The sequence below is a fragment of the Mastigoproctus giganteus genome, chromosome 4, assembly GCF_048544385.1.
Source record: "Mastigoproctus giganteus isolate SK-2022 chromosome 4, ASM4854438v1, whole genome shotgun sequence".
NCBI classification, from domain to species: domain Eukaryota; kingdom Metazoa; phylum Arthropoda; class Arachnida; order Uropygi; family Thelyphonidae; genus Mastigoproctus; species Mastigoproctus giganteus.
The window spans coordinates 70,826,724-70,841,285 of NC_143578.1; the positions used below are offsets into that span (position 1 = coordinate 70,826,724).

Here is a 14,562-nt window from a genome sequence, read left to right on the forward strand (position 1 = left end):
TTAGATATATTGAAGTAGTTTGTGGAAGTTAAGATAATACTATAAAGTATTTTATAAGTGAGATGAAGGTCAATAATTGGTTGTCTGCTATCTGGCTTATTCAAGTTAAAAATCATGGAAAAGGTCTCTATACATATTGCAATGAAAAGTTTTTGTTTTATTCTTCATAGCTAATCTGAACACTTTACAGCTTTAATCTGAATTGATTCAACTGGTTCAACTTAAGTCTTGTAATACAATGACCACACTGGAAAAACTAATTTGAATGTGGGAACCACCAGAACAGTGTTTAGTTTTTAAGAGCTTTTATGATAAAGGAAATGTGTCTTTTTAAATCTAATATTTGAAAACAATGTCTTATTATTATATCTTTAAATCTGCAATTGGATGTAAAGGTCACCCTTAGAAGATCCTTCATGTAGTGTTTGAGGATTGCAAGGGTAGAATTATGTAATTGTAATATAAAATAATCCTGTCACTGTCTGTATAAATAACTGTGGAAAAGAATTTGTCTGTGTTAATATTGAGATAATTGACCAAAGCCTACTAAGAAATTATTTTAAAATTTTGCTGTAGGTTTAATTGAGAGTAGATGAAACTACTGTTTAACTTAAAATTATATGCATATCCAAGATATAAAGGGCAATCTGAATTAGTATTAAGTAAATGATCATTTACATATATATTAAATAATAATGGGCTCAGGCAAGAACACTGCAGAATCCCATTATTAAGTGTGACTTAGGTATTAGGACTTTATAATTTCAGAAGAATAGGTAATAATTTAGACAAGACAGTAAAGGATTTAGAGATACAAACTTTAAATTTGTATAATAGTAAATCAATGTTGATTGAGTCAAAGGCCAAGGAGAGATCTGTGTAGACAATGTCCACTTGATTATCTACTGATAGCAGTGGTCACTGTTTCTCAAAATAATTTAATACAGTGATACAAAGATTAATATATTAGTTATATAACATATATTAATAGATTGTGTTTATTAGTGTTTTATAGGTAACATCATTTAAATTATTAGGTATATAATTTTTTATGGGTGTAATTTTAATTAATAATTAACAGTGGCATACAATGTAAGAATCTTATACAGCAACCCTGCCGCTACCCATAATTTGCCTATCTTCTCTCATAATTTATTTAACCTTCCTTAAAGTTTTTGTGCATCTATCGTGCAACCATCCTTTTTCAGTTTAAATTTATGTTCCCTTATGTGCATCATCTGAGAAAGAGTAAGGATGCCATCAGCATTTAGTTTACTCAATCTGTTTAAAGTCTTAGCACTTCAATCAGGTCTCCTTGCAGTTTATGATGTAATTTACAGAACTAGTCTTTCTTGGTAAGAGTATGCTTTTGTGCCCAGCTAATCTTGTTCTTCTCTGCACTCATTCCAACAGATTCACATTGTTCCTAAAATGAGGCTTCTGGACCTGTATGCATTACTTAAGATATGGCCCAACCATTTCCTTATGCAGTGGGATAATCATCTTGTCCCTAGTAGCAAAGTTCTTCTACACTATTGTTTCTCCACTGTTGATATTAAAAGTTTAAATCTTAGCAAATGAAACAGAAAGATTAGAAATTGGATATGAAATAAAACTAGTAGTGGACAGAAATAAAAACAACTTACTACTGAACTTGAAAGTGCAACTGCACTATTGCCACACAACACCAAAGCCCAGAACTTAAATGTTCAAAGAGAAATAAAATGAGGAAGGTGATTTATCTGATGTGGAAGATTCAAGTGATGAAAATGTTGAACTGCCACTTCACAAAATTCAAAATGATATCAGAATGAAATCCCCCAAACTAATAGATGATCATTTTCAGTTGTGAAATGGTGGGAAATTTATCTTTCAATACAAAACTTGCAGTACCAACTATTTCATTCTTGCTATTTCTGCCAACAAAAAATTTTTTATTACAGCTGGATTTTTAATCCAATAAACACGAATGAATTAAATCCAGAACATGCTGATGTCATCCTATTTCTGCCTAGAAACTTATCAAAAAATGTATAAAATTAACATTAGGAATATTTACATTTAATTTTTTTTATTATTATTTTTTAAATGTGTGTGTTATATAAAATAAAAATAATAATATATACCCAAAATCACAGCTATATACAGTACACAGAGCTAGCATGTAATCTAATTCAAAGTTTATAATACATGGAGAATCTTGGTAGGCACCACACATTAGTTTAATGTTCCACATAAACTAGCACACCAGCCAATTTGCTGTGTGTGTGTGTGTGTGTGTGTGTGTGTGTGTGTGTGTGTGAGAGAGAGAGAGAGAGAGAGAGAGAGAGAGAGAGAGAGAGAGAGAGAGAGAGAGAGAGAGAGAGAGAGAGAATAAATAAGAAATTTGCAGAAGTTTTTATATGTAGCTATTGAAAAACATGAAGCAAGCATGCATTTCATGAAACAAGTACAATTTCTTTTTATTCAACAACCAAGGTGTTAGTAGCAGCAGCAGAATAAACTTTCATTTCAAAAATTAGCAATTATTAGTTACTTTATTTTCATTTATATTAGTTACTTTAATTTCAGGCTTTTACCAAAGCAAATAAAAATCCAAACCTTTTCATTATCTGAATAAAGTAATGTATACTAGGTGCTCCAAATATAGTGACTAATGTTACCCACACGACTTTGTGAGGATAGGAGATTTAAGCAGGAAATTATCACTACTTCCCTTTATGCATTGCCTGATTATCACTTTTACAATTTTTAAGCAAGGGCAAAGGGAGGATATATTTGCTATCCATAAAATATTGTTAGCAATGGGGCAAAAATTGAAGCAAATAATTTCCAGGTTCATTACTCCTGATTTTTTAACAAAGGCATGAGGGGATATATAACCCCAACTCTGCAACATTGTCAGTGTTTGCACATTCAATATATTCTGAATATATTAAATATGTTAATCCCAACAACCTTGCAGGGATAGATAATCCCTCTATGCACCCTTTCTTAAAAAATTAGGAAAGTGAATGTACCACTGATGTGGAACATTTTTTGGTATTTCAAACTTTTACCAACGCAAATTGGTAAATCATAAAATTTACCAGATTTTGTGCTTTTACTTATAAACTCAAAATAGTTACTCTGCATTCTTAATTAATTCAATTAATTGATTCAATAAATTAAAATTTTCTATCATCAAACATAAGTGGCATATGAAACACAGAAGGAAAATAGTTTTCTTACATTTCATACATACAGTAAGCTCCAAGTTTATGGACATCTAGTTTACAAACTTTTTATCATATGAACAAATTTTTTGACACTTAGCATTAAATTTTTAAGCTCTCAATCTTACAAACTTTTCTGGCACTTCATAAAGCATCACCTTTCAAAAGTCAAATGAATAAGAATGAAATATTTTCAGATTTTATGTACTGTATTTTTAAAATATTTTACAAATTTATATTGTACATGCAGTTAAATATATATGACATTATTTAAAGTATATTTTTGACAAAATGTACTATCAAGCACACATGATGAAAATGCAAATTACTAAAACATCTCCTGTTAGACGAAGGTGACTTCTGTTTAGAATAATTCTATTTTGAATAAGATTTCTGTTCAATTAATTTTTTGCTTGGGTGATGCTTTATACTATTCTTTCCAAAGCCATTTCATATTTCCAGTGAGTGGGTGAATAAATAAGCAGCGTTTTGATAATTTTAGTGTGTGTATAAGGGGATAACCAATTGTAAGCATAATAGAAAAGTGTTACTTTATTTATTTATTTATTTATTTATTTATTTCTATTTAAATTTTACAATGATACCCACATAACTCCAAAGCTGCTGTGCTAAACTGCAGTGCTATAGAGTGACTTTTTCTAAGCAAATGCATCCTTCTGTACTATACTTCATTAACTCATATACTCCAAGTTACAAAGGAGGTTAGGCAGGCGAAGGCAGATTACGAGAAATCCTTGGCAAGGGATGCAAAGAAAAACAGCAAAGAGTTCTTTACTTATGTAAACTCTAGAAGGAAGGGGATGAATCAGATTGGTCCACTTGATATCGATGGGTCAACTGTTGATGATCCTGCTCAGGTAGCTAACAAACTAAATGAATATTTTGCATCGACATTCACACATGAGGAGTTATTCAGCGAAGGGAATGCCAGAGGTGTATTCAACTCTAGCAGTAAGCTACAGAATCTTGAAATAACTGGGAGTAAAGTGGAGGAGAAATTGTTGAAGATAAACACAAGAAAGGCACCCGGGGTGGATGGGATCTATCCAGTTATATTAAAGGAGGCAGCAAAGGAAGTAAGCAAACCCTTAGCCATAATTATGAGAGCTTCCTTGGACTCAGGGGAGGTACCCATAGACTGGAAATGTGCAAATGTGACCCCAATTCACAAAGGAGGATCAAAGGCTGACACAAGTAATTATAGACCTGTGAGCTTAACTTCTGTTCCTGGAAAATTAATGGAGGCACTGGTTAAAGAAGCACTGCAGGATCATTTAGACAAGACTTCAGTTATAGCTCGGACACAGCATGGTTTTGTTTAGGGGAAGTCTTGCCTGACCAATTTGATTGGATACTATGATGCAGTCACAAAAGAACTGGATGCAGGGAATAGCTTTGATACTGTTGCATATGGAAGACTGCTACACAAATTGGAGCAGTGTGACATTGGAGGCAAATTGCTGCTATGGATAAAGGGGTGGTTGAGGGGGAGAAGACAGAGAGTGGTAATCAATGGACACTGCTCATCGTGGACTAATGTAATTAGTGGAGTCCCTCAGGGCTCAGTGTTGGGTCCATTATTGTTTTCTGTATTTATAAATGATATTGATGATGGTATAGCAAGCTTAATGTCCAAGTTTGCAAACGATACAAAGGTTGGCAGGGTTGTCAAGGACACTACTGACACTATGCTGCTGCAACAGGATCTGGAAAGGTTGAGCAGATGGGCTGAGAGGTGGCAAATGAAGTTTAACATTGACAAATGTAAAGTACTACACATGGGAAACAGCAACCCCAGAGCAACGTATCAACTCTGTGGTACTACACTGACAGTGGTAGAGAATGAAAGGGACTTGGGGGTGGTTGTGCAGGCAGATATGAAGTTCTCTGAGCAGTGCAGACGGGCTGCAAGAGTAGCTCATGGAGTATTGTCAATGATATACAGGAATTTTTCCAGCAGGGATAAGGAGGTAATTATTCCCTTGTATAAGGCAATGGTCAGGCCACACCTAGAGTACTGTATACAGGTCTGGAGGCCTCATTTCAAGAAGGATGTAGAGCTGCTGGAACGAGTACAGAGAGGGGCAACAAGATTAGTGAATGGAACAAAGGGGTGCTCTTACGAAGAAAGGCTTAAGTTTTGCAAATTACAGTGTCTGGAGACTAGGCACCTGCGAGGTTTTTTTTTTTTTTTTTTGATTTGGTAGTTGTTGGCGCATCGGCTTCTATGGCCATATTGCACCTCCCAAGGTTTTTTGCAGTACTTTGATCCAAGCCCGAGGCGGGAATCGAACCCGCGACCTTGGGTTGCCGGGCAGGTACTTTACCCACTCGGCTAGCCCGGTCGGCTACCTGCGAGGTGATCTGATAGAGGTGTATAAAGCCTTGAATGGTTTGAGCATGCTCAATGCTGATGGGATTCTTCCTCTAGCTCAGAATAATCACCTGAGAGGGCATAAATTCAAATTGAGGAAAGACAGATGTAGGATAGACGTGCGGAAATTTGCCTTTAGCCAGCGGGTGGTTGGTTGGTGGAACAGACTTCCATCTCTTGTCGTGGAGGTTGATAGCCTAAATAAGTTTAAGGCTCAGCTGGACAGGTATTTTGAACGAACAGAGGGGTGAAGTGGAAGTGGGTTTTTTTTTTTTTTTTTTGGCTGATGCTGCATAAGCTTGCTTTCTTGCATCAAATGCCTCTGCTAATGCTAATGCTAACTCATTAATCATGGCTCTTCAGATGCAATCCACCTCTATTTCATTAAAAAGTTTTAAATTTTGTTGTAGGTCATATACATCTTATGGTTATCGCAGTTGTTATGCATTTTGGGAGTGAATTTTCATTTTTGAAATGCATTCTCTCATTATACTATTATATCTATGGGAAAAAACACCTTTGATTTATAAAATTCTGCTTATGAACTACTTTTTAGGAACACATGGTATTCATAAATTAGGAGGTTACTGTATAATCATCACATTAATCAGCTGGGAAGCTCTTTCTGTTCTTGTGAGAGTTAAGTAGTGCAATACATTTTACAGTGTATGTGATTAGAAATTTTATGGAAAATTTCTCCCTATCTTACAGCAAGTTATAGACATTTGAAGCGGAGCAGGAGAAAAAAAAGAATATATATATTATTGTTATTATCTTTTTTAATTTAATTTTTTTACAAAACAAACAGGAGTCTCATTTAGCATATATTGATAAGATAAACAAGAGACACACAATGAGAAATATCTGGTTTGACAACAAATCCAAATATTTACATTCTAGACTTTATGTGTCAACTACAACTTGTCTGTAACATGGAGAATTAGATGAAATGGTTGAAACAGCTTTTTTTTCTTGGACACTAAGAAGCAGAGTGAAAGAGAAAGATGAAATAATTCAAATAACATGCAGCCTACTTCCAAATATGTCCAAAGGTACCAATCACTGATGATAAGATATATTTTTATAACAAGATTGATTATTTTGTGGAAGATAGAAGTACATTCTTGGTTTTTAATCTTTGGTTGAGATACCACACTTCAAACTCTTCACCACATCAAATTTTTGTTTTATTTGATCCCACTTCAAAACCTCAGCCATCATTTTAAAAGTCATGATGATGCAGACAGAGCATGATGCTAAGGAATTTAATTATAAAATGGTGTTCACAACATTACACCAACATTAAGTTTTAATTGTCATGTATGCTTCTTTTTTTATACTATAACTGATATTTAAAAAAATATATATCAAGTTATCTGATAACTGCTAAAACAGAGTTTATACTTTTTTTCCAGACTCAAACATTTACTGCTATGATTTTGATTCATCCTCGGATTCATTCAAAAATTGTCCAACAAGGAATCTAAATGAAAGATGCACTTGGTCTTTCACACTTTGTGAAACTATTGGAAAAGAAGGATGTTGAATAGGTGGTACAAATAAAGATGTTGATGCACAGACAGTACATAGAGGTCCTCCTGGAATAACTTCTGAATTATACTACAAATAAAAACATATTGTCAGTTTCATGAAATTAGAAGATCAATCAATGCAATAAAAATAGATAGCAAGAAAAATGATGCTTCAGGATTTTTTACCAAGAGCAAAATCATACTCAATACTCAATAAATTAATTTTTTTTTTTATGGTACAAAAATATACACAGACACTTGTGCAAAATCTAACAGAGTTATATATTTTTAGAAATATGCTGATATCATCTGTTGAGATTTCAATAAAATAAAACTGTATACACATCTCAAATAAATAACCCAAAAATATAATGAATGTAGATATCATGAAACTCATACAAAATTCATTACACAAGGGTTAATAAGGGATGTGATTACTCCCTGACTGCTATGCAACTCTTACACACTGAGCTCTCATGCTACCAACAAGTCAAGTGAGTAGGTGATACATTCTATTTCTTTTTAAGGTCAGATTTTAGCTTACATAAGTTTTTTTTTTTTTTTTGGAGGGAAAGGGACTTGCAGTTTGCCTCCTTAAAGCATTTCACTTTGTTTTCTGGACTTAATTTTCCAGAAATTCAAAACCACCTGAGTCCTATGGGGAAGTGTATTATAGTCTCCATAAAAAAGGAATGAGGACCGACTGTATTTCCAGAACACCTTACTTATGGCTGTATGATTCATCTATATGTCACTGAGCAATCAGGGTTCTGTCTTCAAAGATGGGGTTGTGCAGTCATCAACTTTTTTTATGCTACCTAACTTATGTACTAAACTACTTATATGAAGAAAACAGAAATCAGTTTTACCTTGTGAAAAATTTTTTTTTCAAATGTTTTCAAACAATTCATGTCCAACTGTCATTTCTGCCATATACTTCTATAGTTAATGACTTTATGAAATTGCATAATGTAATATAAATAGTAGAATAGTAGTTACATTAACTTATATATATATATAAAAACAATTGCAGTGAAAAGTAATATTCAAACTCCCCAGACCACTTACTTGAAAGGTCCATATGATACAATGGCCAGCAAGAACTATAAATCCAGTCTCAGAGTGCAAATCAACAGGTACGTGAAATATTTTGTTTGAAAGGCTCCTATGATAAATATAAATCAAAACAGTAGGAACATGTGCATTTATATGGATTTAACTGAGGTAACACTTATTATTTTTTCAAATTCTCCAATGTTAAAGCCTTTATCCACATATTCCTAAGTGTTTTGTTAGTCTCTCCCCATGCCATTATTGCTCACTCACACCAAAACTGCTCTTTTCCCATATTTTGGAGGGTTGTATCATGCACCACATTCTCAATGCTCTAACCACCATCAACTAAGCACTTCTGAGGTACTTAGTTGCCAAGCTCTGTAGCTCACACAATGGAGTCTTTCAACAACCTCATATGGTTGTTGTTTGTTTGGTTTTTAGGAGCATTAGCAACTGAGGCCACATTGCTCCGGGGATATGTGGTGGTCATTCCCTGACCTTTCTGCATCCTCCGTATTTGGTGGTCACAGGCTTGAACCCCGGTCTAATCAAGAAGCGTGTGCTACGCACTGCTGCTCCTGCCCACCTGGCTACGGAGGCGCCTCATACGGTTGTCCTTCTGCCGATCTCACCATTCAAGTGCCTTGCTTTGGATCCTTTCAAGAAGCTCAATGTCTTTTTTCAGATGAGGTCTCCATACTTGAATACAGTATTCTAAATGTGGTCTTACAATTGTCTTATACAGTGGGATTATGACCTCCCTATCTCTACAGGATAGCGTTCGACAAATCATCAATAGGACACCATGAACTTTCCTGGCTGACTGTTTACACTGTTCAGAAAACTTCATATCTGCCCATATTGTAACTCCCCCCTCCACTGTTTTTAATTCAACCTGACCAAGTATATAATTTTTTTGTGGGTTGCTATTCCCCAAGCAGCATTAAAGCTGATGCTGCTGTTATTTTGTTATTTGGTTTTAGAAGCATTAGCAACTAAGGCCATATTGCTCCGGGAATATGTGGTGGTCATTCCCTGACCTTTCCACATCCTCCATATTTGGTGGTGACGGTCTCGAACCCCGGTCTACTCAAGAAGCGTGTGCTACGCACTGCCTCTCCTTCCCACCTGGCTACGGAGGCGCCACTGATGCTGCATAAGCTTGCTTTTTTGCATTGTATGCCTCTACTAATGCTAATGCCTTCCAGTTCTTTCACAGTGAATTCTTTGTTTGAGGAACGGTATACAGAGACTATGTTTAAAGTAAAATTTAAAACGATACACACTGCTACAGCCTCTAATGTGGTCTGCAGAGTGATTTGTTTGGCAGGAACCTTGTTGTCAACAATGAGTTGTTGACAACAGTTGTTGTCAACAACTGAGATATCTTAAAAACCTGTTTTATTTCATACTTTAATTGCTGAAGTATGGCTGGTTTCCTACCATACACTACATCCCTAAGGTAGCTGCATAAGTAGAAGTCAAGTGGGATTAAACCAGACAAACTTTGGTGGGGGGGGGGATACTCAACAATTTCCTTGTTGGCCTATCCACTGGTTTGTGATATCATCATCAAGATAGCCCCCCTGCTATCACAAGGATAATGTGGTATGGCTATGCCTCCTCTTGTTGAGTTAATAATATTCCTGTCTTTTTGATAGATACTATATAATTTTTAATCACTGGAGTCACTTGTGGGGTTAGATTAGTTTCTTGCAAGGCTTATTGGACTGTGCTGTTTGATTAATTCATAAATATCAAAAATATTGCTTCATAGACCTCTGCAGAATGTTCTGCATTATTTAGTTTTGGAGATTGTGTATGGTTCTGTCTGTGTTTTATATCCAGCCTTCTTGCATCGTTCAAGTTTCATCCACCAAAAACTGAATGACAAACATTCTCCAAACTAACTGCTGAGATATCTTAAAAACCTGTTTTATTTCATACTTTAATTGCTGAAGTATGGCTGGTTTCCTACCATACACTACATCCCTAAGGTAGCTGCATAAGTAGAAGTCAAGTGGGATTAAACCAGACAAACTTTGGTGGGGGGGGGGATACTCAACAATTTCCTTGTTGGCCTATCCACTGGTTTGTGATATCATCATCAAGATAGCCCCCCTGCTATCACAAGGATAATGTGGGGGGAGGTGACCATACTGTTGGTAGTAAACCATTCATTCTCATACGATTCATAAATTGTAGGCACAGTGGATACATTCAGCATGTGGAGGTACATATTACTGGAAACTGACCCTTCAAAAAATAAAGTCTGACAATTCTCTTGGATGTGACACCATGCCAGACTGTCAGTCCTGACAAATTCACTGCCATCTCTACATAAATGTTTGGATTATCAGGGGACCAATAAATAATTATGTTGGTTCACTGTACCACTGAGCTTGAACAATGCCTCATCTGACCAAACCGTCTTGTCCAAAAACATGCTGGCGGAATTACTTAACAAGTACAGGTCACTGATGAAAAAAAGCCGTGAATTAGGGTTGAATTTGAAAGTGTCTGCAATTTTGCCCAGACACGATAGGAGGGAGTATATGATGAGAGCCCTGTCGATCAATTCGGCCCTGGAAAGATTGTGCAGGGCTCAAGGGGTAGAATTTTTTTCAGCCTGGTCTGTACTTGTTAACAGGAGAGACTGCTTCTACAGGGATGGGATACACTTAAATAGAAAGGGTGCAAGAATGTTTGCTGATGCTATCGAGGCAGTGTTAGGCGGGTTGGAAAACTGCTAGATTGGGGGGGATACAAGGACTAATAGATTAACAGTAGCCACTGGCAGAGGAGAAAGTGATTCTTGCACTGCTTCTATTGGAATGAGCAGCAGCCTGGAAAATAAGATGCAGGATATTTCAGAGACTGCTGGGAATCATGGGGGTACAAGTGAACACATGGGTTCTATTAGGGTGGCTAAGAGGAAGAGCAGGTGCAGGTATACTTGCGTGTACACCAATGCTAGGAGTTTAGTAAATAAATTTGATGAATTTGAGGTATTGCTCAAAACATCAAAGGCAGATATTGTTGGGATTTCAGAGACGTGATGTCACACAGATATAAGGAATGTAGAACTGGAATTTGGGGAGTACAATGTCTACAGAAAGGATAGACAGGATAGGAAGGGAGGAGGGGTTATGCTATTAGTTAAAAAACACATAAAATCCAAGGAAGTGAAGCCAATCGACATCGCTGGACAGTGCAGTGTCGAGTCAGTTTGGTGTGACATAAGCATTGGGAGATCAAAATTGAGAGTAGGAGTGTGCTATAGGCCTAATGACTCTGATGAGTATAATAAGAAACTGTACGGAGAAATAGAGTGGGCCAGTAAATCAGAGAGTCTTATAATGGGGGATTTTAATTTCCCAGATATTGACTGGAATTTGGGGGCTGGTCACTCACACACTAGCAAGGCTTTTGTGGATTTATTGGATGATTGTTTTCTACATCAGCATGTTCGGGAGGCAACTAGAGGGAGTAATACTCTAGATTTGATTATCAGTAGTGATTCTTCATGCATTAAGAATCTGCAGATAAATGAACCACTAGGTGGCAGTGATCACAGTGTTCTGAAGTGGGAGTTACTCAAAGAGGTAACTACCATTAGGGGTAAAGGGAAGGGGTATTGCTTTCATAAAGGCGACTACGATGGACTGAGACAATATTTAAATTCTATACAGTGGGATCAACTGATGATGTTACCAACAGCAAATTCAAAATTGGAAGCATTCAAAGAACTTATCTTGGAAGCTACTAGGCTTTACATACCAACTAAGAAATATTGTTCAAGGTTTAGGTCTAAATGGATGTCAGATGAACTAATGAGGCATATGGCAGAGAAGAAAAATGCATGGGATACATACAAATTAACACATGACACAGAAGCCTATGATAGATATAAGTTGATCTGTAACCAAGTTAAAAAGGAGGTCAGGCAGGCAAAGGCAGATTACGAGAGATCCTTGGCAAGGGATGCGAAGAAAAACAGCAAAGAGTTCTTTACTTATGTAAACTCTAGAAGGAAAGGGATGAATCAGATTGGTCCACTTGATATCGATGGGTCAACTGTTGATGACCCTGCTCAGGTAGCTAACAAACTAAATGAATATTTTGCATCGACATTCACACATGAGGAGTTATTCAGCGAGGGGAATGCCAGAGGTGTATTCAATTCTAGCAGTAAGCTAGAGAACCTTGTAATAACTGAGAATAAAGTGGAGGAGAAATTGTTGAAGATAAACACAAGAAAGGCACCTGGGGTGGATGGGATCTATCCAGTTATATTAAAGGAGGTAGCAAAGGAAGTAAGCAAACCCTTAGCCATAATTATGAGAGCTTCCTTGGACTCAGGGGAGATACCCATGGACTGGAGGTGTGCAAATGTGACCCCAATTCACAAAGGAGGATCAAAGGCTGACACAAGTAATTATAGACCTGTGAGTTTAACTTCTGTTCCCGGAAAATTAACGGAGGCACTGGTTAAAGAAGCACTGCAGGATCATCTAGACAAGACTTCAGTTATAGCTCGGACACAGCATGGTTTTGTTAAAGGGAAGTCTTGCCTGACCAATTTGATTGGATACTATGATGCAGTCACAAAAGAACTGGATGCAGGGAATAACTTTGATATTATATACTTGGATCTTAGAAAGGCTTTTGATACTGTTGCACATGGAAGACTGCTGCACAAATTGGAGCAGTGTGGCATTGGAGGCAAATTGCTACTATAGATAAAGGGGTGGTTGAGGGGGAGAAGACAGAGAGTGGTAATCAATGGACACTGCTCATCGTGAACTAATGTTATTAGTGGAGTCCCTCAGGGTTCAGTATTGGGTCCTTTATTGTTTTCTGTATTTATAAATGATATTGATGATGGTATATCAAGCTTAATGTCCAAGTTTGCAGACGATACGAAGGTTGGCAGGGTTGTCAAGGACACTACTGACCCTATGCTGCTGCAACAGGATTTGGAAAGGTTGAGCAGATGGGCTTCGAGGTGGCAAATGAAGTTTAACATTGACAAATGTAAAGTACTACATATGGGAAACAGCAACCCCAGAGCAACGTACCAACTCTGTGGTACTACACTGACAGTGGTAGAGAATGAAAGGGACCTGGGGGTGGTTGTGCAGGCAGATATGAAGTTCTCTGAGCAGTGCAGACCGGCTGCATGAGTAGCTCGTGGTGTATTGTCAATGATATATAGGAATTTTTCTAGCAGGGATAAGGAGGTGATTATTCCCTTGTATAAGGCAATGGTCAGGCCACACCTAGAGTACTGTATACAGGCCTGGAGGCCTCATTTCAAGAAGGATGTAGAGCTGCTGGAACGAGTACAGAGAAGGGCAACAAGATTAGTGAATGGAACAAAGGGGTGCTCTTACGAAGAAAGGCTTAAGTTTTGCGAATTACAGTGTCTGGAGACTAGGCACCAGCGAGGTGATCTGATAGAGGTGTACAAAGCCTTGAATGGTTTGAGCATGCTCAATGCTGATGGGATTCTTCCTCTTGCTCAGAATAATCACCTGAGAGGGCATAAATTCAAATTGAGGAAAGACAGATGTAGGATAGATGTGCGGAAATTTGCCTTTAGCCAGCGGGTGGTTGGTAGGTGGAACAGACTTCCATCCCTTGTCGTGGAAGTTGATAGCCTAAATAAGTTTAAGGCTCAGCTGGACAGGTATTTCGAACGAACAGAGGGGTGAAGTGGAAGTGGTTATTTTTTATTTATTTATTTTACTTTATTTTTTTTTTGGCTGATGCTGCATAAGCTTGCTTTCTTGCATCAAATGCCTCTGCTAATGCTAATGCATCCTCATCCATCTTTGCTTTAAACCTACAGCCCGCGGGCTGGATCCGGCCCAAAAGACTATTTCATCCGCCTCGTCGAAATTTATTCTATAGAAATCACTTTTGGTTGCTACATATCGTATATAAAGATATTTTAATCAAAATATAATGTAAATGCATCTAAATATAATTTTGCACTTCCACTTGGCAGCAGTGTTTCTTTCAATGTCGGAAATCCCAACAGTGCGAGTGCCCAAGGCTATAATTTACAGCCTTGAGTATTTCAGGTGAAGTGTTGTGTCAAAAAGTGCAATAGTAAAGTTAATAAGTGCCTGTCAAGTGCCTGTTAAAACAAGTGCCTGTTAAAACAATTGCTAATCACTAATAAGAGGCCGCTGTAGCCGAGTGGTCAAGCGCATAAGTATACATGCCTTCAGTGACCCGGGTTCAAGCCTGTGGCTGCTGAATATGGTGCTGTTTCTTGTATTCTCTCTACCTTGTGAACTCCTCTGACCGTGTGGTCGTCCAGGAGTATAAACAGAAAATTTCTTTTATTTAATCT

General features: G+C 37.1%; 1 protein-coding gene across 1 annotated transcript in view; it reads right to left on the reverse strand.

Annotated features, from left to right (window-relative positions):
* Nucleotides 1-6,972: 6,972 nt before the first annotated feature.
* The window catches only part of LOC150086824 (F-box DNA helicase 1-like), a 501,907-nt gene continuing 494,317 nt past the window's right edge, over nt 6,973-14,562 (reverse strand). The window contains exon 20 of the mRNA XM_090371598.1: nt 6,973-7,230. Within this exon, the coding sequence (XP_090227724.1) occupies nt 7,042-7,230 (189 nt within the window). The 3' untranslated portion in view covers nt 6,973-7,041. The remainder of the gene's footprint in view (nt 7,231-14,562) is intronic.